The sequence below is a fragment of the Mauremys mutica genome, chromosome 4, assembly GCF_020497125.1.
Source record: "Mauremys mutica isolate MM-2020 ecotype Southern chromosome 4, ASM2049712v1, whole genome shotgun sequence".
In the NCBI taxonomy this organism is placed as follows: domain Eukaryota; kingdom Metazoa; phylum Chordata; order Testudines; family Geoemydidae; genus Mauremys; species Mauremys mutica.
Window position 1 is genome coordinate 158455840 of NC_059075.1, and position 25447 is coordinate 158481286.

The 25447-nt window shown below is 56.7% G+C and overlaps 1 protein-coding gene across 1 annotated transcript; it reads left to right on the plus strand.

Moving 5' to 3' along the window:
- Positions 1–578: 578 nt before the first annotated feature.
- On the plus strand, positions 579–25333 carry LOC123368485 (elongation factor Tu, mitochondrial-like). The gene is made up of 11 exons (XM_045013319.1): positions 579–687; positions 8796–8842; positions 11972–12134; positions 12482–12648; positions 17546–17650; positions 22864–23028; positions 23103–23235; positions 23334–23438; positions 23549–23700; positions 23786–23905; positions 24034–25333. The coding sequence occupies exons 1-11, from the start codon at positions 639–641 to the stop codon at positions 24202–24204; spliced, it is 1377 nt and encodes a 458-aa protein (XP_044869254.1). The 5' UTR covers positions 579–638; the 3' UTR covers positions 24205–25333.
- Positions 25334–25447: the final 114 nt, after the last annotated feature.

A 25447-nucleotide genomic window follows, 5' to 3' on the forward strand; every position in this document is an offset into this window, starting at 1 on the left:
GGTCCCCCCCCCCGGCTGTGCCGGCCGGAGCTGTCAGCCCGACGGGCGCCGGCGCCGGGGCCACCTGGGGCCAGTCCAGGGGAGCGACCCCCCTCCCCCCCCGCCCCCCGGACAGAGGGAAACGCGGGTGGGGTCAGGCCCAGGGTCTCCCAGCACCTGGGACCGCCCCTGCCCCGCCCCCGCCAGCTGAGCGCCCCCCCCAGTCCTCCAGGGCCATAGAGTCTAACCTGGGGTAGGGGTAGAGGGGAAGCGTCTACCTTTGCCATAGAGTCCCCGCGGGGAGCTAGAGCGGCTCTGCCCGAGCCCTGACCCCGCAACCATAGAGTCTCAACGGGCTAGCGAGGCTCGGCATAGACCATCAGCGGGCGGGGCGGGGCGCCTCCCCGGGCGCCATAGAGCTCCCGTGCCGAGTGACGCGTGGCGGAGGATAGAGCGGCTCCAGTAGCGCCATAGAGTCTCCTTGAGCCAGGGGCTAGAGAGGCGGCTCCCGGTACACCATAGAGTTCTTACGAGGTGCTAGAGCGGCCGCGCCACATTTCCGGTGTGCTCGCGATTCGCTGGCGGAAGCGGCTAGTTCCCGCTTCATTCATTGGCTCTGGGGCCCGCCGCTTGTGCGTCACTTCCGGTCAGGTTGAAAGATGGCGGCGCACGCGATGCTGGTCCGCGGGGGACGGAGCGGGGCTGCCGGTCAGTGACCGGGGAGCAGGAAGGACCTGGGGGAAGTTACAGGAAGTCGGGGGGTCGGAAGGACGTGGGGGGTCTCTGGGAGGTGGGGGTCGGTTGGGGGGCTGGAAGGATGTGGGGGGTAGGTTGGGCAGGAGCGGGAGGTTGGGGGTCTCTGGGAGGTGGAGGGGGAGGTTGGGCAGGAGCGGGAGGTTGGGGGTCTCTGGGAGGTGGGGGTCGGTTGGGGGGCAGGAAGGAGGTGGGGGTAGGTTGGTCAGGAGCGGGAGGTTGGGGGTCTCTGGGAGGTGGGCGGGGAGGTTGGGCAGGAGCGGGAGGTGGGGGGTCTCTGGGAGGTGGGGGGAGGTTGGGCAGGAGCGGGAGGTTGGGGGTCTCTGGGAGGTGGGGGGGTAGGTTGGGCAGGAGCGGGAGGTTGGGGGTCTCTGGGAGGTGGGGGGTGGATGGGCAGGAGCGGGAGGTTGGGCAGGAGCGGGAGGTGGGGGGTCTCTGGGAGGTGGGGGGGTAGGTTGGGCAGGAGCGGGAGGTTGGGGGTCTCTGGGAGGAGGGGGGGGAGGTTGGCCAGGAGCGGGAGGTGGGGGGTCTCTGGGAGGTGGGGGGAGGTTGGGCAGGAGCGGGAGGTTGGGGGTCTCTGGGAGTGGGGGGGGGAGGGTGGGCAGCACCGGGCGGGGGGGGGTCTCTGGGAGGGGGGGGGAGGTTGGGCCGGAGCGGGAGGTGGGGGGTCTCTGGGAGGTGGGGGGAGGTTGGGCAGGAGCGGGAGGTGGGGGGTCTCTGGGAGGTGGGGGGAGGTTGGGCAGGAGCGGGAGGTTGGGGGTCTCTGGGAGGTGGGGGGAGGTTGGGCAGGAGCGGGAGGTTGGGGGTCTCTGGGAGGTTGGGCCGGAGCGGGAGGTGGGGGGGTCTCTGGGAGGTGGGGGGAGGTTGGGCAGGAGCGGGAGGTTGGGGGTCTCTGGGAGGTGGGGGGAGGTTGGGCAGGAGCGGGAGGTTGGGGGTCTCTGGGAGGTTGGGCCGGAGCGGGAGGTGGGGGGGTCTCTGGGAGGTGGGGGGAGGTTGGGCAGGAGCGGGAGGTTGGGGGTCTCTGGGAGGTGGGGGGAGGTTGGGCAGGAGCGGGAGGTTGGGGGTCTCTGGGAGGTTGGGCCGGAGCGGGAGGTTGGGGGTCTCTGGGAGGTGGGGGGGGAGGTTGGGCAGGAGCGGGAGGTTGGGGGTCTCTGGGAGGTGGGGGGAGGTTGGGCAGGAGCGGGAGGTTGGGGGTCTCTGGGAGGCGAGGGAAGGCGGGGCAGGGCGGGGAATATAGGGGCAGGTTATGTAGTGGATGGAGATTTTGGGGAGGAGCAGGGGTCGAGGGAGAGGTGGTCTGGGACAGGGAGGATCTGGAGGTAGGAGGTGAGTTGTGGAGAGCAGGTGGCTGTGGAGGGGGTGATGTGGTGGTGGTGGGGTGTTCGAGGGCTCAGTGACGGTGGAAGGGGGGCTAAGCAGGGAGCTGGGATCCTGAGAGAGGAGGGATGGCTCTGGATCAGGCCAGGAGGGATTGTGTGGCGAGCAGGGGGTGCAGCACACAGGTTAGGCTGTAGAGAGGGGTTATGCAGAGGAGGAGGGATCTGGGTTTAGGGGGTTGGTGGTGGGATGAGGGGGGTGGCAAGAGTCAGGTTGTGGGACAAAAGAGGGCGTTATGGGGTGATCTGGTAGATGGGGCAGGAGAAGGAAGAATTTTGGTGGGGGCAGGGTGGTGATGGCAGGGGGAGCACGGATTCTGAAAGGAGAGGGACGGGGTCTGGTTTGGGGGTTTGTGGGGATGGGGAGCAGAGTAGTCTGGAGGGTGCAGGAAGGGGGGGAGAGGAGAACAGGGTGGTTGGGGTTAAGGGGCAATGACCCCTATTGAAGGAGATCCTGAGGAGCATGGCATGAGGCCTGAAATAGAGGGGGCAAGGCTTTGCAGGATGGAGTGCAGTAGGGTGATGAGGGTTTTGGTGGGAGAGTGACTGAGATTGTGGTAGAAACTAGTGGGGGCTGCAGCTCTGGGGGGCGGGCTGCCCCAGTGCAGTCAGCAGGAGACACTGGGTGAGATTCTCCACCGGGACGGGGTGGGAGGTTGGATTGGATGGTCACAGCGTGGGTGCTTCTGGCCTGAACAGCCGAGAGTCTGAATCCATCCGCTCTGTCTCTTGCCCCATTCACCGAGATCCCTCATAACCCCGGCCCTGCCTTCACCCCAGCACTACAAGCCCTGAGCATTTGGGCCAGCAGAGCCAACACCCACTGATCCAGAAGGGTGCCCCCTGCTCCACCCCACGGAGGGACGCAGTCCCTGCCCCAACTGGAGCTAGGGCCAGTGAGCCACAAGTATCCCAAGACAATAAATATGAATCATAGAGATGTGGGGCTGGAAGGGACCTCAAGAGGTCATCTAGTCCAGCGCTGGCACTGAGGCAGGGCCAAGTAACCCTAGCCCAACCCTAACTGGGGTTCATAGATTCATAGATTCTAGGACTGGAAGGGACCTCGAGAGGTCATCGAGTCCAGTCCCCTGCACTCATGGCAGGACCAAATACTGTCTAGACCATCCCTGATAGATAAACCTGCTCTTAAATATCTCCACAGATGGAGATTCCACAACCTCCCTAGGCAATTTATTCCAGTGTTTAACCACCCTGACAGGAACTTTTTCCTAATGTCCAACCTAAACCTCCCTTGCTGCAGTTTAAGCCCATTGCTTCTTGTTCTATCCTTAGCCTCTAAGGTGAACAAGCTTTCTTCCTCCTCCTGATGACACCCTTTTAGATACCTGAAAACTGCTATCATGTCCCTCTCAGTCTTCTCTTTTCCAAACTGAACAAACCCAATTCTTTCAGCCTCCTTCGTAGGTCATGTTCTCAAGACCTTTAATCATTCTTGTTGCTCTTCTCTGGACCCTCTCCAATTTCTCCACATCTTTCTTGAAATGCGGTGCCCAGAACTGGACACAATACTCCAGCTGAGGCCTAACCAGCACAGAGTAGAGCGGAAGAATGACTCCTCGTGTCTTGCTCACAACACACCTGTTAATGCATCCCAGAATCACGTTTGCTTTTTTTGCAACACCATCACATTGTTGACTCATATTTAGCTTGTGGTCCACTATAACCCCTAGATTCCTTTCTGCCGTGCTCCTTCCTAGACAGTCTCTTCCCATTCTGTATGTGTGAAACTGATTGTTCCTTCCTACGTGGAGCACTTTGCATTTCTCTTTGTTCAACTTCATCCTGTTTACCTCAGACCATTTCTCCAATTTGTCCAGAACATTTTGAATTATGACCTTGTCCTCCAAAGCAGTTGAAATCCCCCCCAGTTTGGTATCATCTGCAAACTTAATAAGCGTCCTTTCTATGCCAATATCTAAGTTGTTGATGAAGATATTGAACAGAGCCGGTCCCAAAACAGACCCCTGCAGAACCCCACTTGTTATACCTTTCCAGCAGGATTGGGAACCATTAATAACTACTCTCTGAGTATGGTTATCCAGCCAGTTATGCACCCACCTTATAGTAGCCCCATCTAAATTGTATTTGCCTAGTTTATCAATAAGAATATCATGCGAGACCGTATCAAATGCCTTACTAAAGCCTAGGTATACCACATCCACCGCTTCTCCCTTATCCGCAAGGCTCGTTATCGTATCAAAGAAAGCTATCAGATTGGTTTGTCCAGCCTGTTCTCAAAACCCTTCAGAGATGGAGACCCTACAGCATTCCCAGATAACCTGTTCCAGAGCTGAACTAGCCTCCTAGTTAGAAAGTTTTTCCTACTATCTCATGTAAAAATCTCCTTTGCCAAGATTGAGCCTTTTACTTCTTATCCTACCTTCAGTGAACATGGATCATTGATCCCCATGAAAGAAAGTGTAGAATCAAATAAAGTAAAATCCTAAATGAACCAAACTATACCATAGAATCTCTATGGATAGTATTTCCATGCTCTAATAATAAAGATATAGCAGTAGGGATATATCACCGACCACCTGACCAGGATGGTCATAGTGACTGTGAAATGCTCAGGGAGATCAGAGAGCCTATTAAAATAAAAATCCTCAATAATAACAGGGGATTTCAGCTATCGCCATATTGACTGGGTACATGTCACCTCAGAAGGGGATGCAGAGATGACGCTTCTTGACACCTTAAATGGCTGCTTCTTGGAGCAGTTAGTCCTGGAACCCACCAGAGGAGAGACAGTTCTTCATTTAGTCCTAAGTGGAGCACGGGAGAAGGTCCAAGAGGTGAATGTAGCTGGACCACCTGGTAATAGTGACTATAATATAATTAAATTTAATGTCCCTGTGGCGGGGAAAACACCACAGCAGCCCAACACTGTAGCATTTAATTTCAAAAAGGGGGACTACTCAAAAATTAGGATTTAGTTAAAAAGAAATTAAAAGGTACAGCGCCAAAAGTGAAATCCCTGCAAACTGCACGGAAACTTTTTAAAGACACCATAATAGAGGCTCAACTTAAATGTATACTGTCATGGAGTTCCCGGGCGATGCTCTGGAACTGCTCCCCACCAAGCCAGTCAGGACTTTGGGGAGCCTCCTCTCCCTTGGAGCAGGCTGTCTTTAGGGCAAGAAGCTCCCACGGCTTCACCTCCTGGGTCTCTCCTTGGAGCATTCAGCATTCTCTGCCCCTCCATGTGCTTCTCACAGCGAGTCCACCGAGGCGAGGTCCTGGGGAAGCCACAGAGTCCTGCACCCCCACTTCGCAGTCAGACGTGACTCTTAGCCAGCCAGTAAAACAGAGGTTTATTCGATGACAGGAACACAGTCTAAAACAGAGCTTGTAGGTACAGAGAATCAGACCCCTCGGCCGGTCCATTCTGGGGCCCAGCGAGGCAGACCCCCATGTCAGCCCTCACTCCCCATCCCCAGCCAGCTCCAGACTGAAACCCCCTCCTTCTCTGCTGAGTTCTTTTCCTGGGCCAGGAGGTCACCTGACCTCTTTGTTTTCCCACACCTTTAGCATCCCCTTGTGGGGGTGGGGTGGGGGTGTAAGGTCTCGGGCCATTAGTTGTTAGGTGACAGAGGGTTGGCCAGGAACTGAGGCACCCACACAGCATTCAGAGAAAACATTAAGAACAGTCCCACTTCATCACATATACCCCAAATTGAAAAACATAGTAAGAGAACCAAAAAAGTGCCACTGTGTCTAAATAATAAAGTAAAAAGAAGCAGTGAGAGACAAAAAGGCATCCTTTAAAAAGTGGAAGTTAAATCCTAGTGAGGAAAATAGAAAGGAGCATGAATTCTGGCAAAGGAAGTGTAAAAATATAGTTAGGAAGGGCAAAAAACAATCTGAAGAACAGTTAGCCAAAGATTCAAAAAGTAATAGCAACATTTTTTTTTAATTACATCAGAAGCAGGAAGCCTGCTAAACAACCAGTGAATGCGGCCACAGGACGATTGAGATGCTAAAGGAGCACTCAAGAATGATAAGGCCATTGCGGAGAAACTAAATGAATTCTTTGTATTGGTCTTCACAGCTGAGGATGTGAGGAGATTCCCAAACCTGAGCCATTCTTTTTAGGTGACAAATCTGAGGAACTGTCCCAGATTGAGGTTTCATTAGAGGAGGTTTTTGGAACAAATTGATAAACTAAACAGTAATAAGTCACCAGGACCAGATGGTATCACCCAAGAGTTCTGAAGGAACTCAAATGTGAAATTGCAGAACTACTAATTGTAGTTTGTAACCTATCATTTAAATCAGCTTCTGTACCAAATGATGGGAGGATAGCTAATGTGATGCCAATTTTTTAAAAGGGTTCCAGAGATGATCCCAGCAATCACTGGCTGGTAAGCCGGACTTCAGTTACTGGACAAACTGGTTGAAACTATAGTAAAGAACAAAATTGTCAGAGACACAGATGAACATAATTTGTTAGGGAAGAGTCAACATGTTTTTTGTAAAGGGAAATCAGGCCTCACCAATCTACTAGAATTCTTTGAGGGGGTCAACAAGCACGTGGACAAGGGGGATCCAGTGGATATAGTGTATTTAGATTTTCAGAAAGCCTTTGACAAGGCCCCTCACCAAAGGCGCTTAAGCAAAGTAAGCTGTCATGGGGTAAGAGGGAAGGTCCTCTCATGGATCGGTAACTGGTTAAAAGATAGGAAACAAAGGGTAGGAATAAATGGTCAGTTTTCAGAATGGAGAGAGGTAAATAGTGGTGTCCCCCAGGGGTCTGTACTGGGCCTAGTCCTGTTCAACATATTCATAAACGATCTGAAAAAAAGGGTAAACACCGAGGTGGCAACATTTGCAGATGATACAAAACTACTCAAGATAGTTAAGTCCCAGGCAGACTGTGAAGAGCTACAAAAGGATCCCTCAAAACTGGGTGACTGGGCAACAAAATGGCAGATGAAATTCCATGTTGATAAATGCAAAGTAATGCACATTGGAAAATGTAATCCCAATTATACATATAAAACGATGGGGTCTAAATTAGCTGTTATCACTCGTGAGAGAGATCTTGGAATCATAGTGGCTAGTTCTCTGAAAACATCCACTCAATGTGAAGCCGCACTCAAAAAAGCAAACAGAATGTTGGGAATCATTAAGAAAGGGATAGGTAATAGGACAGAAAATATTATATTGCCTCTGATCCATGGTACGCTCTTGCGTGCAGATGTGGTCACCCCATCTCAAAAAAGATATATTAGAATTGGAAAAGGTACAGAAATGGTCAACAAAAATTATTAGGGCTATGGAACGGCTGCTGTATGAGGAGAGATTAATAAGACTGACTTTTTAGCTTGGAAAAGAGACGTCTAAGGGGGGATTAGGATAGAGGTCTATAAAATCATGACTGGTGTGGAGAAAGTAGACAAGGAAGTGTTATAAGTCTCATAACACAAGAACTAGGGGTCACCAAATGAAATTAATAGGCAGCAGGTTAAAAACAAACAAAAGGAAGTATTTTTTCATACAACACACAGTCAACCTGTGGAACTCCTCACCAGAGAATGTTGTGAAGTCCAAGACTATAACATGATTCATAAAAAACCTAGATAAGTTCATGGAGGATAGGTCCATTAGTGGCATCCCTTTGCCAGAAGCTGGGAATAGGTGACAAAGGATGGGTCACTTGATGATGACCTGTTCTGTTCATTCCCTCTGGGGCACCTGGCATTGGCCACTGTCGGAAGACAAGCTACTGGGGTAGATGGATCTCTGGTCGGACCCAGTATGGCCGCTCTTATGTTCTTACCCTCTATAACAGCCCATAATCAAGCTGAAGAGTCCCCCCTCTGTCTTCTCTTCTCTACACTAAACAGGCCCAGGTTTTTAACCTTTCTTCACAGGTCAGGTTTTCTAAACCTTTGATCAGTTTTGTTGCTCTTCTGTCGACTCTCCAGTTTGTCCCCATCTCTTCTAAACTCTGGCACCTTGCATTGCACCCAGCACTCCAGCTGAGGCTTCACCGGTGCTGAGGGCGACAACTACCTCCTGTGTCTTACATGCAACACACCTGTTAATATGCCCCAGACTGAGATCTGCCTTTTCACACCTGGGCACATCACTGACTCATTCAGTGTGTGACCTGCTCTAACCACAGATCCTGACCAGCAGTGCCACTGCCAGCCAGCAAGTCCCCGATTTGTAGCTGTGCCTTGGCTTGTCTTTACTGAATTTCATCTTGTTGATTTCAGTCCAACTCTCCTCTTTCTCGAGGTGGTTTTGTGCTGTGAGAATAATGACTAGCTGTGCATGCTGGTGGTGCTAGACCCCAGCGGAGAGCGGGCCCCTGGTGTGCTGAGGACTGCCTATCCCAAAGAATGTGTAGTCTAGGTAGAGGGAAAGTGAAGTATAGAAAGGAGATGGGGCTTGTTCAACGCCAGAGCTGGGGCGTGAACCCAGGAGTCCAGCCCAGGGCCACTCTGCTTCGTGAGCAGGATGCTGCACAAACACAATAGAGACAGTCCCTGCCCCAAAGAGCTTCCGATCCAGGCACAAGTCGAGAAGCACCAGGGACTCCTAATGACCAGACAGGTTGTGGGGGGAGCCTCCAAGCTGAAGGGAGATGGGCGCGGGGGATGGGGACTGAACAGCGCGATGGGTGATCACAGCGTTTCCCTGTACCTCTTACAGGCCTCCGGGGCTGCCTCTCCAACTACCTGGTGGGCGTCTTGGGGACGGTAAGGAGCCACCTCGCTGGGATGGGCGGTGGGGGTAACTGCCATGACCACACACACACTCCCCCAGTGCACTGGGGTGTTTGGGGCCTTGGCACAGAAGGGGGGAACTGGGGGTGAGGAGGGGTGTTGGGGCAGTGGGGGAGCTATGTTGGGTGGGTTGGAGTTGTTAGGGAGGTGGGGGGGACGTGGGTAGGGGGCCATAGGATGGGGTGTGGAGGCTGTGATGGGGGGTCGTAAATGAGGTGGGGGTTGGGAAAGTGGACTGTGGGGAACCCAGCTCAGTGTGTGTTTGGGGGGGGAGGGGGCTTGGGAACCCTGGTGGGTTGGGTGGTTGGTGAGGTTGGGGTGGCTGTGAGAGCTGTGGTGCATGTCGTGGATGGGGATGGGGGTGGAGCCCTGTGGGGGGTGGAGTCCAGGTGAGGTCGGTGGGTATGTGGGGGGTGGAGCCCTGTGGGGAGGGATGGGGGGGATGGAGCTGGCAGGGGGAATGGGGATGTGGGGAGCTTTGGGGGGTGGAGCCCAGGTGTGGTCGGTGGAGGGATGTGGGGAGCTGTGGGGGGTGGAACCTGGGTGGGGGGAGGGGGAAGTGGGGATGAGGGGGGTTGGGGGATGGAGCCCAGGTAGGGTTGGTGGAGGGATGGGGATGTGGGGAGTTGTGGTGGGGGTGGAGCCCAGGTGGGGGGATGGGGATGTGGGGGTGGGGGGATGGAGCCCAGGTAGGGTTGGTGGAGGGATGGGGATGTGGGGAGTTGTGGTGGGGGTGGAGCCCAGGTGGGGGGAGGGGGATGTGGGGAGTTGTGGTGGGGGTGGAGCGCAGGTGGGGGGATGGGGATGTGGGGGCGGGGGGATGGAGCCCAGGTAGGGTCGGTGGAGGGATGGGGATGTGGGGAGTTGTGGTGGGGGTGGAGCTGTAGTGGGTGGGGGTGGAGCCCAGGTGGGGGGATGGGGATGTGGGGGCGGGGGAATGGAGCCCAGGTAGGGTCGGTGGAGGGATGGGGATGTGGGGAGTTGTGGTGGGGGTGGAGCTGTAGTGGGTGGGGGTGGAGCCCAGGTGGGGGGATGGGGATGTGGGGAGTTGTGGTGGGGGTGGAGTTGTAGTGGGTGGAGGTGGAGCCCAGGTGGGGGGATGGGGATGTGGGGGCGGGGGGATGGAGCCCAGGTAGGGTCGGTGGAGGATGGGGATGTGGGGAGTTGTGGTGGGGGTGGAGCCCTGGTGGGGGGAGGGGGATGTGGGGGCGGGGGGATGGAGCCCAGGTAGGGTCGGTGGAGGGATGGGGATGTGGGGAGTTGTGGTGGGGGTGGAGCCCAGGTGGGGGGATGGGGATGTGGGGGCGGGGGGATGGAGCCCAGGTAGGGTCGGTGGAGGGATGGGGATGTGGGGAGTTGTGGTGGGGGTGGAGCCCAGGTGGGGGGATGGGGATGTGGGGGCGGGGGGATGGAGCCCAGGTAGGGTCGGTGGAGGGATGGGGATGTGGGGAGTTGTGGTGGGGGTGGAGCCCAGGTGGGGGGATGGCGAAGTAGCTGCAGTCGCATGGAGCCCAGGTAGGGTCGGTGGAGGGATGGGGATGTGGGGAGTTGTGGTGGGGGTGAAGCTGTAGTGGGTGGGGGTGGAGCCCAGGTGGGGGGGTGGGGATGTGGGGGCGGGGGGATGGAGCCCAGGTAGGGTCGGTGGAGGGATGGGGATGTGGGGAGTTGTGGTGGGGTGGAGCTGTAGTGGGTGGGGGTGGAGCCCAGGTGGGGGGATGGGGATGTGGGGGCGGGGGGATGGAGCCCAGGTAGGGTCGGTGGAGGGATGGGGATGTGGGGAGTTGTGGTGGGGGTGGAGCCCAGGTGGGGGGATGGGGATGTGGGGGTGGGGGATGAAGCCCAGGTAGGGTCGGTGGAGGGATGGGGATGTGGGGAGTTGTGGTGGGGGTGGAGCCCAGGTGGGGGGATGGGGAGGTGGGGGGGGGCATGGAGCCCAGGTAGGGTCGGTGGAGGGATGGGGATGTGGGGAGTTGTGGTGGGGGTGGAGCCCAGGTGGGGGGATGGGGATGTGGGGGCGGGGGGATGGAGCCCAGGTAGGGTCGGTGGAGGGATGGGGATGTGGGGAGTTGTGGTGTGGGTGGAGCTGTAGTGGGGGGGGGTGGAGCCCAGGTGGGGGGTGGGGATGTGGGGGCGGGGGGATGGAGCCCAGGTAGGGTCGGTGGAGGGATGGGGATGTGGGGAGTTGTGGTGGGGAGGAGCTGTAGTGGGTGGGGGTGGAGCCCAGGTGGGGGGATGGGGATGTGGGGGCGGGGGGATGGAGCCCAGGTAGGGTCGGTGGAGGGATGGGGAGGTGGGGAGTTGTGGTGGGGGTGGAGCCCAGGTGGGGGTATGGGGATGTGGGGGTGGGGGATGAAGCCCAGGTAGGGTCGGTGGAGGGATGGGGATGTGGGGAGTTGTGGTGGGGGTGGAGCCCAGGTGGGGGGATGGGGATGTGGGGGCGGGGGGATGGAGCCCAGGTAGGGTCGGTGGAGGGATGGGGATGTGGGGAGTTGTGGTGGGGGTGGAGCCCAGGTGGGGGGATGGGGATGTGGGGAGGTGTGGTGGGTGAGGAGCTGTAGTGGGTGGGGGTGGGGGATGGAGCCCAGGTAGGGTCGGTGGAGGGATGGGGATGTGGGGAGTTGTGGTGGGGTGGAGCTGTAGTGGGTGGGGGTGGAGCCCAGGTGGGGGGATGGGGATGTGGGGGCGGGGGGATGGAGCCCAGGTAGGGTCGGTGGAGGGATGGGGATGTGGGGAGTTGTGGTGGGGGTGGAGCCCAGGTGGGGGGATGGGGATGTGGGGGTGGGGGATGGAGCCCAGGTAGGGTCGGTGGAGGGATGGGCATGTGGGGAGTTGTGGTGGGGGTGGAGCCCAGGTGGGGGGATGGGGATGTGGGGGCGGGGGGATGGAGCCCAGGTAGGGTCGGTGGAGGGATGGGGATGTGGGGAGTTGTGGTGGGGGTGGAGCCCAGGTGGGGGGATGGGGATGTGGGGGCGGGGGGATGGAGCCCAGGTAGGGTCGGTGGAGGGATGGGGATGTGGGGAGTTGTGGTGGGTGAGGTTGACAGGGGAGCTGTGGGGGGAGGTCGTGGGGGATACACTCATGCCAAGGCTCCCTGTGCCCCAGGTATCCCCGCCCAGCCCGGCCTCCCGCCTCTGCCCCCTCCTGCTGCGCAGCTTCGCTGTCGAGGCCAAGAAAACCTACGTGCGGGACAAGCCCCATGTCAACGTGGGCACCATCGGGCACGTGGACCACGGCAAGACCACGCTGACAGCTGCCATCACCAAAAGTGAGTGGGGGGCCTGGAGCAGAGGGTTGTGCGTCCTGGGGTTCCCTCAGCCCCTGGCCCCATTGATTGGGTCACGGTCGCTGCCAGAGGCCCCTGCTGAGCCCAGGCGCCGCCCACACCCCTGACCAGGACTCCTGGTGCCGCAGCCCCAACGGGACCAACCCCTGCCCCCAAGCGCTCCCCGGCTAAAGGGGTGAGAGTGGAAACAGGAGCCACGTGGAGAAAGGCCTGGCCCAGGGTCATAGAGAAGGTCACTGGCAGAGATGGGAATTGAACCCAGGAGTCCTGGCTCCCAGCCCACCTCTCCTCCCCAGCTGGTTACTCACACCCTTTTTCTGCCCCCCCAGTCCTAGCTGAGGCTGGAGGTGCCAAGTTCAAGAAGTACGAGGAGATCGACAACGCGCCGGAGGAGAAGGCTCGTGGCATCACCATCAACGCCTCCCATGTGGAGTATGCCACGGCCAACCGGCACTACGCCCACACCGACTGCCCCGGCCACGCCGACTACGTCAAGGTGAGGGCAGGGCGGGCGGGGGGCACCTGCCCCTTTCAGCCTGTGGGTGAGCTGTCGTGGTACCCACATTTCCCAGAATTCTGCTGTCTGAAAGGGCGAAGCCCCCCTTGCCTTCCAGTCCTCGAACACGCCCCCTCGAGCTCTTCCTCCGTCCTCACACGCGCACCCCCAAGTGCCCCGCTGTCCTTGCCCACACCCTCCGGTTCCTGCCTGTATCCCTAACCCCACAGCCCTCTGCCTGCCTCTCTGCACCTCGAAACTCACCCCCTCTAACCTGCCCCTCCGTGTGTCCCCACACACACAGCCCTCTGCCTGCCTCTCTGCACCTCCGTACCCCGAAACTCACCCCCTCTAACCTGCCCCTCCGTGTGTCCCCCCCCACAGCCCTCTGCCTGCCTCTCTGCACCTCCGTACCCCAAAACTCACCCCCTCTAACCTGCCCCTCCGTGTGTCCCCCCCACAGCCCTCTGCCTGCCTCTCTGCACCTCGAAACTCACCCCCTCTAACCTGCCCCTCCTTGTCCCCCGCCACAGCCCTCTGCCTGCCTCTCTGCACCTCCGTACCCCCAAACTCACCCCCTCTAACCTGCCCCTCTGTGTGTCCCCCCACAGCCCTCTGCCTGCCTCTGCACCCCGAAATTCACCCCATCTAACCTGCCCCTCCGTGTGTCCCCACACACACAGCCCTCTGCCTGCCTCTCTGCACCTCCGTACCCCGAAACTCACCCCCTCTAACCTGCCCCTCCGTGTGTCCCCACACACACAGCCCTCTGCCTGCCTCTCTGCACCTCCATACCCCGAAACTCACCCCCTCTAACCTGCCCCTCCGTGTGTCCCCCCCCACAGCCCTCAGCCTGCCTCTCTGCACCTCGAAACTCACCCCCTCTAAGCTGCCCCTCCGTGTGTCCCCCCCCACAGCCCTCTGCCTGCCTCTGCACCCCAAAATTCACCCCCTCTAACCTGCCCCTCCGTGTGTCCCCCCCACAGCCCTCTGCCTGCCTCTCTGCACCCCGAAACTCACCCCCTCTAAGCTGCCCCTCTGTGTGTCCCCACACACACAGCCCTCTGCCAGCCTCTCTGCACCTCCGTACCCCGAAACTCACCGCCTCTAACCTGCCCCTCCGTGTGTCCCCCCCCCACAGCCCTCTGCCTGCCTCTCTGCACCTCCGTACCCCGAAACTCACCGCCTCTAACCAGCCCCTCCGTGTGTCCCCCCCCACAGCCCTCTGCCTGCCTCTCTGCACCTCGAAACTCACCGCCTCTAAGCTGCCCCTCTGTGTGTCCCCACACACACAGCCCTCTGCCTGCCTCTCTGCACCTCCCTACCCCGAAACTCACCCCCTCTAACCTGCCCCTCCGTGTGTCCCCCCCCACAGCCCTCTGCCTGCCTCTCTGCACCTCCGTACCCCGAAACTCACCCCCTCTAACCTGCCCCTCCGTGTGTCCCCCCGCCACAGCCCTCTGCCTGCCTCTCTGCACCTTCATACCCCGAAACTCACCCCATCTAACCTGCCCCTCCGTGTGTCCCCCCCCACAGCCCTCTGCCTGCCTCTCTGCACCTCGAAACTCACCCCCTCTAACCTGCCCCTCCGTGTGTCCACCCCACAGCCCTCTGCCTGCCTCTCTGCACCTCGAAACTCACCGCCTCTAAGCTGCCCCTCTGTGTGTCCCCACACACAGCCCTCTGCCTGCCTCTCTGCCCCTCCATACCCCGAAACTCACCCCCTCTAACCTGCCCCTCCGTGTGTCCCCCCCCCACAGCCCTCTGCCTGCCTCTCTGCACCTCCCTACCCCGAAACTCACCCCCTCTAACCTGCCCCTCCGTGTGTCCCCCCCCACAGCCCTCTGCCTGCCTCTCTGCACCTTCATACCCCGAAACTCACCCCATCTAACCTGCCCCTCCGTGTGTCCCCACACACACAGCCCTCTGCCTGCCTCTCTGCACCTCCGTACCCCGAAACTCACCCCCTCTAACCTGCCCTCCGTGTGTCCCCACACACAGCCCTCTGCCTGCCTCTCTGCACCTCCGTACCCCGAAACTCACCCCCTCTAACCTGCCCCTCCGTGTCCCCCCACACACAGCCCTCTGCCTGCCTCTCTGCACCTCCGTACCCCGAAACTCACCGCCTCTAACCTGCCCCTCCGTGTGTCCCCCCCACAGCCCTCTGCCTGCCTCTCTGCACCTCCGTACCCCGAAACTCACCCCCTCTAACCTGCCCCTCCGTGTGTCCCCCCCCACAGCCCTCTGCCTGCCTCTCTGCACCTCCGTACCCCCAAACTCGCCCCCTCTAACCTGCCCCTCCGTGTGTCCCCCCCACCGCCCTCTGCCTGCCTCTCTGCACCTCCGTACCCCGAAACTCACCGCCTCCTACCAGCCCCTCCGTGTGTGCCCGCCCCCAGCCCTCTGCCTGCCTCTCTGCACCTCTGTACCCCGAAACTCACCCCCTCTAACCTGCCCCTCCGTGTGTCCCCCCCACAGCCCTCTGCCTGCCTCTCTGCACCTCTGTACCCCGAAACTCACCCCATCTAACCTGCCCCTCCGTGTGTCCCCACACACACAGCCCTCTGCCTGCCTCTCTGCACCTCCGTACCCCGAAACTCACCCCGTCTAACCTGCCCCTCCGTGTGTCCCCACACACACAGCCCTCTGCCTGCCTCTCTGCACCTCCGTACCCCGAAACTCACCCCCTCTAACCTGCCCCTCTGTGTGTCCCCCCCCACAGCCCTCTGCCTGCCTCTCTGCACCTCCGTACCCCGAAACTCACCGCCTCTAACCTGCCCCTCCGTGTGTCCCCACACACACAGCCCTCTGCCTGCCTCTCTGCACCTCCGTACCCCGAAACTCACCCCCTCTAACCTGCCCCTCCGTGTCCCCCCACACACAGCCCTCTGCCTGCCTCTCTGCACCTCCGTACCCCGAAACTCACCCCCTCTAACCTGCCCCTCCGTGTGTCCCCCCCACAGCCCTCTGCCTGCCTCTCTGCACCTCCATACCCCGAAACTCACCCCCTCCAACCTGCCCCTCTGTGTCCCCCCCACAGCCCTCTGCCTGCCTCTCTGCACCTCCGTACCCCGAAACTCACCGCCTCTAACCTGCCCCTCCGTGTGTCCCCACACACACAGCCCTCTGCCTGCCTCTCTGCACCTCCGTACCCCGAAACTCACCCCCTCTAACCTGCCCCTCCGTGTGTCCCCACACACACAGCCCTCTGCCTGCCTCTCTGCACCTCCGTACCCCGAAACTCACCCCCTCTAACCTGCCCCTCCTTGTGTCCCCCCCCACAGCCCTCTGCCTGCCTCTCTGCACCTCCGTACCCCGAAACTCACCCCCTCTAACCTGCCCCTCCGTGTGTCCCCACACACAGCCCTCTGCCTGCCTCTCTGCACCTCGAAACTCACCCCCTCTAACCTGCCCTCCGTGTGTCCCCACACACAGCCCTCTGCCTGCCTCTGCACCTCCGTACCCCGAAACTCACCCCCTCTAACCTGCCCCTCCGTGTGTCCGCGCCCCAGCCCTCTGCCTGCCTCTCTGCACCTCCGTACCCCGAAACTCACCCCCTCTAACCTGCCCCTCCGTGTGTCCCCACACACACAGCCCTCTGCCTGCCTCTCTGCACCTCCGTACCCCGAAACTCACCCCCTCTAACCTGCCCTCCGTGTGTCCCCACACACAGCCCTCTGCCTGCCTCTCTGCACTTCCGTACCCCGAAACTCACCCCCTCTAACCTGCCCCTCCGTGTGTCCCCCCCACAGCCCTCTGCCTGCCTCTCTGCACCTCCGTACCCCGAAACTCACCCCCTCTAACCTGCCCCTCTGTGTCCCCCCCACAGCCCTCTGCCTGCCTCTCTGCACCTCCGTACCCCGAAACTCACCCCCTCTAACCTGCCCCTCCGTGTGTCCCCCCGCCACAGCCCTCTGCCTGCCTCACTGCACCTCCATACCCCCAAACCTGCTCCCTCTATCCCCAAACTCACCCCCTCTAGCCTGTCCCTAGCCTGTCTCTCCTTCTGTCCCCACACACAGATTCTGCTTGCCTCTCTGCACCTCCGTACCCCCAAACTCACCCCCTCTAACCTGCCCCTCTGTGTGTCCCCCCCACTCAGCCCTCTGCCTGCCTCGCTGCACCTCGGTACCCCCAAACTCACTGCCTCTAACCTCCCCCTCCTTGTGTCCTCCCCCACAGCCCTCTGCCTGCCTCGCTGTACCTCCGTACCCCCAAACCTGCTCCCTCTATCCCCAAACTCACCCCCTCTAGCGTGTCCCTAGCCTGTCCCTAGCCTGTCTCTCCTTCTGTCCCCACACACAGATTCTGCTTGCCTCTCTGCTCCTCCGTACCCCCCAACTCGCCCCCGCTAGCCTGCCCCTCCTTCTGTTCCCAAATGTACTCACCTTTGTCCACCTCTGTGCCCCTCCCTTTGTCCATCCCTCTGTCCCCACACTCACCACCCTCCATCCTTCTGTTCCCAAAGATAGACCCCTCCCATCCCTTCCTCTGTCCCCACACACCCCCTCAGTTCCTCCACCCAGCCTCTGAGACCCGCCACCCTCACCGCTGTTCCTCCTCCCAGCCCCGAGACCCCTCCCCTCCCCTCCTCCACTTCCTCCTCCCTGCCCCTGAGACCACCTCCCCCCCCCCATTTTCTCCTCCCGGCCCCGGAGGATCAATGGGTGGGGAGGAGCAGGGTGTGGGCGGGGGGAGCAGCGAAGGGCGGGGGCAGGGATCGGCTGTTCTGTGGGTGGTTTCACTCTTCCTCCTGGGGATTGGGTCTGTGTGTGTCACCCCAACAGCTTCACCGCCAAGCTCGGGGCAACAATAACACATTCCCGCCCCCCAGTTCTGTTCCCTCCCCAGGCTGTGCTGGCCCCGGCATCTAAGCACCTCCATCTCTCTCTTCCAGAACATGATCACTGGCACTGCTCCCCTAGACGGCTGCATCCTCGTGGTGGCAGCAACAGACGGGCAGATGCCACAGACCCGAGAGCACTTGCTGCTGGCCAAACAGGTAAGGGGAGGTGATGGGTTCCCCAGGGTGCAACCTGGAACTGGGGTACCACTGAGCTTACCAGCCTGGGCTCCCTCCCTCACTGTGATGCTGGGACGAGCTGTAAACCCCTCCAGGTCCTGCACACACACAGCCATCCACAGGCAGGGACATACCCAGCTGCAGTTACATGAAGGCTTCTCCTAGCCACTCATGAACCAACGTTAGAGAGGTTCCAGCCAATCCTAGGACCCCAGACCTGGACTGTCCTGCCCTGGTGAGAAGCCTGACTGGTGTAAGTTTATTACCCAGTCTTCCACTTCTACCAAGGAAAGTGGGCGTGCACCAGGCCTTGCCCCCGAGCAGATGGCCCAAGCACTTCAGCCACAAGGCGCTGTTGTAGGTAAAATACCACACAGATGTAGTAGCGACAGACAGATGGGTTGTAAGTGATTATCAGTTCAGCTCAAAGTTGGTTACCTAAGAAATAAAACACATTTGCAGTCTGAGTTCTGTTAGGGATAGCTCAGTGGTTTGAGCATTGGCCTGCTAAACCCAGGGTTGGAGTTCAATCCTTGAGGGGGCCACTTAGGGATCTGGGGCAAAAATCAGTACTTGGTCCTGCTAGTGAAGGCAGGGGGCTGGACTTGATGACCTTCCAAGGTCCTTTCCAGTTCTGTGAGATGGGTAATCTCCATGTATTTATTTAACTAGACAGGATTTGAATCAGGCCGTCTCTCACCCTGGGAGATGGTAGAGTTTCTTAATACACAGGCTGGGATTCTCCTTTCCAGCCTGAGACCCCCTTCCCAGTTCACTGTCCCCCAGCCGGGTTTCCAGGTGTTGAGTTGTGTGGGGTGAGGACCAGTGATGATGTCACTTCCCCCTTTTATAGCTTCTTCCAGTTGGCTGGAAAGAGCCTTTGCTCTGATTGAGTCAAGCAGCCTCCATTATGTACCTGCTCTCTCTGAGAGGTCTCCATTGTACACAGTCCCTGGGAGCATGGATTCCCCTTAATGGGCCGTCAGCGCTGTCTGGCCCTTCCATTGTTGTACCTGAAAGTCTGGTTGTGGGTGTCGCCCAACCTCACAACATATTTCACTAACACACACACAGCAAAACTTCATAACTTCCCATCCAATGACGGCACCTACAATCCAACAGGATATTCATGTTCAACAGCTCGACTTTTAATGTGATACCTCTCGGTTCCACGCGCAGGGCCAGGTAGGCAGGCAGAACTGCAGAGTTTCAATGCATGGATGAGACAATGGTGTAAGGAGGAGCGGTTTAGATTCATTAGGAACTGGGGAAACTTTTGGGATGGGGGGAGCCTATACAGGAAGGATGGGCTCCATCTAAAGTTTAAACCAAAATGGAACCAGATTGCTGGCACTTAACTGCTCTACGACCTTTTTAATGTTTTTAAACTAAGGGCTGGGGGAAAGCCAACAGGTGCGGAGGAGCACATGGTTCGGACATCCCTTAGGGGAGGATCTATTCCTAGAGAATCTCTGTCCTAGTGAGGACAAGAGGATGGAAAATGATAAAATACAGGCAGGGTCTGATCAGAAACAGTCAAATAAAAAAAGAGTCCCATTTAGTGACATCGTGTAACGGCAGACAGCTAAAAGGAGACAAGTTTTTAAAGTGCTTATATAGCAATGCTAGGAGTCTAAATAATAAGCTGGGTGAACTAGAGTGCCTCGTATTAAATGAGGATATTGATATAACAGGCATCACAGAAACTTGGTGGAATGAGGATAATCAATGGGATACAGTAATACCAGGGTACAAAATATATCGGAAGGACAGAACAGGTCGTGCTGGTGGGGGAGTGGCATTATATGTGAAAGAAAGCGTAGAATCAAATGAAGTAAAAATCTAAATTACGGTAATCAAACTGTATCATAAAATCTCTATGGATAGAAATTCCATGCTCTAATAATAAGAATATAGCGGTGGGGATATATTACCGACCACCTGACCAGGATGGTGATCGTGACTGTGAAATGCTCAGAGAGATTAGAGGGGCTATTAAAATAAAAAAACTCAATAATAATAATAATGGGGGATTTCAGTTATCCCCATATTGACTGGGTACATGTCACCTCAGAAAGGGATGCAGAGATAAAGTTTCTTGGCACCTTAAATGGCTGCTTCTTAGAGCAGCTGGTCCTGGAACCCATCAGAGGAGAGGCAATTCTTGATTTAGTCCTAAGTGAAGCACAGGATTAGGTCCAAGAGGTGAATGTAGCTGGACCGCTCGGTAATAGTGACCATAATATAATTAAATTTAACATCCCTGTAGCAGAGAAAACACTACAACAGCCCAACACTAGCATTAATTTCAGAAAGGGGAACTACACAAAAATGAGGATTTAGTTAAACAGAAATTAAAAGGTACAGTGCCAAAAGTAAAATCTCTGCAAGCTGCATGGAAACTTTTTAAAGCCACTGTAATAGAGGCTCAACTTAAATGTATAACCCAAATTAAAAAACATAGTAAGAGAACCTAAAAAGTGCCACTGTGAAAAAGTGGAAGCTACATCCTAGTGAGGAAAATAGAAAGGAGCACTGGCAAAGGAAGTGTAAAAATACAGTTAGGAAGGCCAAAAAAGAATATGAGGAATAGCTAGCCAAAGATGCAAAAAGTAATAGCTTTTTTTTTTTAAATGTACATCAGAAGCAGGAAGCCTGCCAAACAATCAGTGGGGCCACTGGACGATCGAGGTGTTAAGGAGCACTCAAGGACGATAAGGCCATTGTGGAAAAACTAAATGAATTCTTTGCATCGGTCTTCACGGCTGAGGATGTGAGGGAGATTCCCAAACCTGAGACATTCTTTTTAGGTGACCAATCTGAGGAACTGTCTATAATTGAGGTGTCATTAGAGGAGCTTTTGGAACAAATTGATAAATTAAACAGCAATAAGTCACCAGGACCAGATGGGATTCACCCAGGAGTTCTGAAGGAACTCAAATGTGAAATTGCAGAACTACTCACTGTAGTCTTTAACCTATCATTTAAATCAGCTTTTGTACCAGATAGGGTGACCAGACAGCACGTGTGAAAAATCGGGACGGGGTGGGGGGTAATAGGAGCCCATATTTAAAAAAAAGCTCCAAATATCGGGACTGTCCTTATAAAATCAGGACATCTGGTCACCCTAGTACCAGATGACTGGAGGATAGCTAATGTGACGCCAATTTTTAAAAAGGGCTCCAGGGGTGATCCTGGCAATTACAGGCCGATAAGCCTGGCTTCAGTACTGGGCAAACTGGTTGAATTGTCAGACATATAAATGAACATAATTTGTTGAGGAAGAGTCAACATGGTTTTAGTAAAGGGAAGTCATGCCTCACCAATCTACTAGAATTCTTTGAGGGGGTCAACAAGCACGTGGACTAAGGGGGATCCAGTGGATACAGCAGGGGTAGGCAACCTATGGCACACGTGCCGAGGCGGCACACGAGCTGATTTTCAGTGGCACTCACACTGCCCGGCTGCTGGCCACCGGTCTGGGGGGCTCTGCATTTTAATTTAATTTTAAATGAAGCTTCTTAAACATTTTTTAAACCCTTATTTACTTTACATACGACAATAGTTTAGTTATTTATTATAGACTTATAGAAACAAACCTTCTAAAAACGTTAAAATGTATTACTGGGATGCAAAACCTTAAATCAGAGTGAATAAATGAAGATTCGGCACAGCACTTCTGAAAGGTTGCCGACCCCTGGGATATAATGTACTTAAATTTTCAGAAAGCCTTTGACAAGGTCCCTCACCAAAGGCTGTTACGCAGAGTAAACTGCCACAGGATAAGAGGGAAGATTCTCTCATGGGTCGGTAACTGGTTAAAAGACAAGAAACAAAGGGTAGGAATATAAAGGGTCAGTTTTCAGACTGGAGCAAGGTAAATAGTGGTGTCCCCCAAGGGTCTGTACTGGGCCCAGCCCTATTCAACATACTCATAAATGATCTGGAAAAAGAGGTAAATACTGAGGTGGCAAAATTTGCAGATGATACAAATTACTAAAGATAGATCAGTCCCAGGCAGACTGCGAAGAGCTACAAAAGGATCCCTCAAAACTGGGTGACTGGGCAACAAAATGGCAGATGAAATTCCATGTTGATAAATGCAAAGTAATGCACATTGGAAAATGTAATCCCAATTATACATATAAAATGGTGGGGTCTAAATAAGCTGTTATCACACAAGAAAGAGATCTTGGAATCATAGTGGATAGTTCTCTGAAAACATCCACTCTGTGCAGTGGCAGTCAAAAAAGTGAACAGAACGCTGGTAATAATTAAGAAAGGGATAGATAATAGGACAGAAAATATCATGTTGCCGCTATATAAATCCATGGTACACCCACATCTTGAGTACTGTGTGCAGATGTGGTCGCCCCATCTCAAAAAAAGATATATTGGAATTGGAAAAGGTTAGAAAAGGGCAACAAAAATGGTTAGGGGTATGGAACAGCTTCTGTATGAGGAGAGATTAATAAGACTGGGACTTTTCAGCTTGGAAAAGAGATGGCTAAGGGAAGATATGATTGAGGTCTATAAAATCATAACTGGTGTTGAGAAAGTAGGTAAGGAGGTGTTGTTTACTGCTTCTCATAACACAAGAACTAGGGGTCACCCAGTGAAATTAATAGGCAGCAGGCTTAAAACAAATAAAAGGAAGTATTTCTTCACACACACACACACACGCAGTCATCCTGTGGAACTCCTTGCCAGAGGATGTTATGAAGGCCAAGTCCATAACAGAGTTCAAAAAAGAACTAGATACATTCATGGAGGACAGGTCCATCAATGGCTATTAGCCAGGATGGGCAGGGATGGTGGCCGTAGCCTGTTTGCTAGAAGCTGGGAATGGGCGACGGGGGGTGGATCACTTGGTGATTTCCTGTTCTGTTCATTCCCTCTGGGGCACCTGGCACTGGCCACTGGCAGTAGACAGGATACTGGGCTAAATGGACCTTTGGTCTGACCCAGTAGGGCCGTTCTTATGTACCTTACAAGGCAGACTTTGTACCGAACAAGTCATACTCCTATCGCAGTGGTGAATATGGGGGTGTCAGGGTGCTGTTGTGGGGGTACAGTGTGTCACGGGGCATCTTTGCCAGAAGCCCTGGGCATGGGCTGTGAGCCAGGGGATCCCCTCCCCAAGGACCGGGCTGGGGCTGGTTGGGCTGCCCCTTATCCTGTGGCCCCCTCAGATCGGGGTGCAGCACATCGTGGTGTACATCAACAAGGCGGATGCGGTGGAGGACCAGGAGATGCTGGAGCTGGTGGAGCTGGAGATCCGGGAGCTGCTCGCTGAGTTTGGCTACGATGGGGAGAAGACGCCTGTGGTTGTGGGTTCTGCCCTCTGCGCCCTGGAGGTGAGTGCCCCCTTCTCCCCCCCAGCAGCGCCTCACCCGCCCACCGCCCATGCTAATGCCCTCCCTTCCCCCAGCACCGCAGCCCTGAGCTGGGACTGAACTCCATCCTGAAGCTGCTGGACGCGGTCGACACGCACATCCCGCTGCCCGCGCGGGAGCTGGACAAGCCATTCCTACTGCCCATCGAGTCGATCTACTCCATCCCAGGTAACACCTGCTGCCCCCCTGCCCAGTCCCCATGCTGAGCCCTGTGCCTTTCCAGGCACCCCCCCTCCCCCATGGCACTGACCCCTCTGCCCTTGCAGGGCGTGGGACGGTGGTGACAGGGACGCTGGAGCGTGGCATCGTCAGGAAGGGGGAGGAGTGCGAGTTCGTGGGGCACAACCGGAACCTGCGCTCCGTGGTGACAGGTAGGGGGCACAGCTAACAGAACCCCTCACCTGCTGTCCCCTCCCAGAGGTGGGGGAACCCCCCCTGCCCAGGCTGGGGAACCCAGGCTTACCCCATCCCTCCCCCACAGGCATTGAGATGTTCCACCAGAACCTGGAGCGGGCCGAGGCCGGAGACAACCTTGGGGCGCTGGTGCGGGGGCTGAAGCGGGAGGATGTGCGGCGTGGCATGGTGATGTGCAAGCCGGGCTCCATCAAGCCCCATCAGAAGATTGAGGCCCAGGTGGGGCCTGTGCTGGGGCAGTTGGGGGGGGGGGGGAAAGAAGGTGGGCTGCTGGGCTGTAAGAGTCTTTTCCTCTGCCCCCCAGGTGTACATCCTCAGCAAGGAGGAGGGCGGGCGCCACAAGCCTTTCGTCACTAACTACATGCCTGTCATGTTCTCCCTTACCTGGGACATGGCCTGTCGGACCATCCTGCCCCCTGGAAAGGTACAGAGCCCCCCTGCCCTGCCCCCAGCACTGGCTGTGGGCTCACCTCAGGGACAGGAACCAGCTTACCCAAACTTCCCCAGCCTGTGCCACCTGCTCTGACCTGCTCCCACTCTTCCCCCCTGCAGGAGATGGTGATGCCCGGCGAGGACACAGCCCTGACCCTCACCCTGCGGCAGCCCATGGTGCTGGAGGAAGGTCAGCGCTTCACCCTGCGCGACGGCAACCGCACCATTGGCACCGGTGTGGTCACCAAGACGCTGGAGATGGGGCCAGACGATGACAAGTGGGGGGCTTAAAGACGGGGCTGGCGCTGCCTCCAGGCCTGTCTCTGCAAAGAGTGGGGAAGGGGCTGGTTCTGTCTGGTGTCCCCCTCTGTGGTGAGGGGGGGGGTGCCCTAAGAACCTGTTTATTGCTGCTGCCCCTGGCGGCATCATGGTCACCCAGAGCGGGGTGCAAGCTGCCTGTTGTATGAACTGCTCGGCCGTGGGGCATCAGAAATCGAACTGCCCTTCTGTGGTGGCTCTCCTGCCCATAGCCCCTCCAGCAGGTGGCTAGAAGGGGCTAATACAGCTTCCTGCTGTTTGGTTTCTTTGGTTAATAAAGGTGCGAATCATGGCTGGGTCCTTCCTGCTTCTTGGGGGGTGCTGGAGGTGACTGTTGGATGAAGGGGGTTCCTGGCATGGGAGCAGCTGGGCCCAGGGGCTCATGTCCCCCCAATGGGTTGGGCTGTGACAGTGATACTAGCCCTGTAGGGAGCAGGCAGCTCTGATTCCTTACAGGGGGCTGCTCTCAGGCAGCACCCAGCTTTGGGGGCGGATTAGCTCCCAGGGAGCACCGCTGGGGGCTAACAAAGCTGAAGGAGAATGGTGGCAGAAGGGCAAATAGAGACAAACGACCCTGCCTGAAGTCAGGGTAGCAAGGGGAGGGGGTGGAACAGCCTCCCCACAGAGTAAAGAGCAGGGCCCTAGTTGGTGCAGAGCAGCAGGCTCCTTCCAGTAGCAGCTGGGGCCTAGCCCCCCAGGCTGGGGGAGCAGGCTGCTGAGAGTCCTGACACCCCCCCGCCCCCCCCAGCTGAGGGGTGGGAATAGAGGGCAGTAGCTGCAGAGCTCACTCCCCTGTCACAGGCTCCTTTCTGGCTTCCCTACCCGAGTCTTAGTCACTCCATTACAGGGACCTTTAGCAGCAAGGGCCAGGCTCTGCCTAGTGTACAGCCCCTGCTGGGGAAGCCCCTTCCTCTCACCAGGGCCCCCCACACACACAGAACAGAAAAGAAGCCAGGACTCCAACCCCTCCTTGGCTATTCTCCTCCCTCACAAGCCCCCAGAAACTCACCCCAACACCCACCATGGAGTTAGTTTAAAATTTTATTTTATTTTTTTTCCACTTTTTAAATATTTTTATGTAATAAAAAGTCGGTGTTCATCAGTCTGGTCTGCTCCTGTGTTCGCATTACTAGGGGAGGGGAGCCCAACACTCTGTTTAACAGCCCGATTGGAGTTATAAATAATAGAAAATAAAACCTTGGCGGCTCCAGGAGCC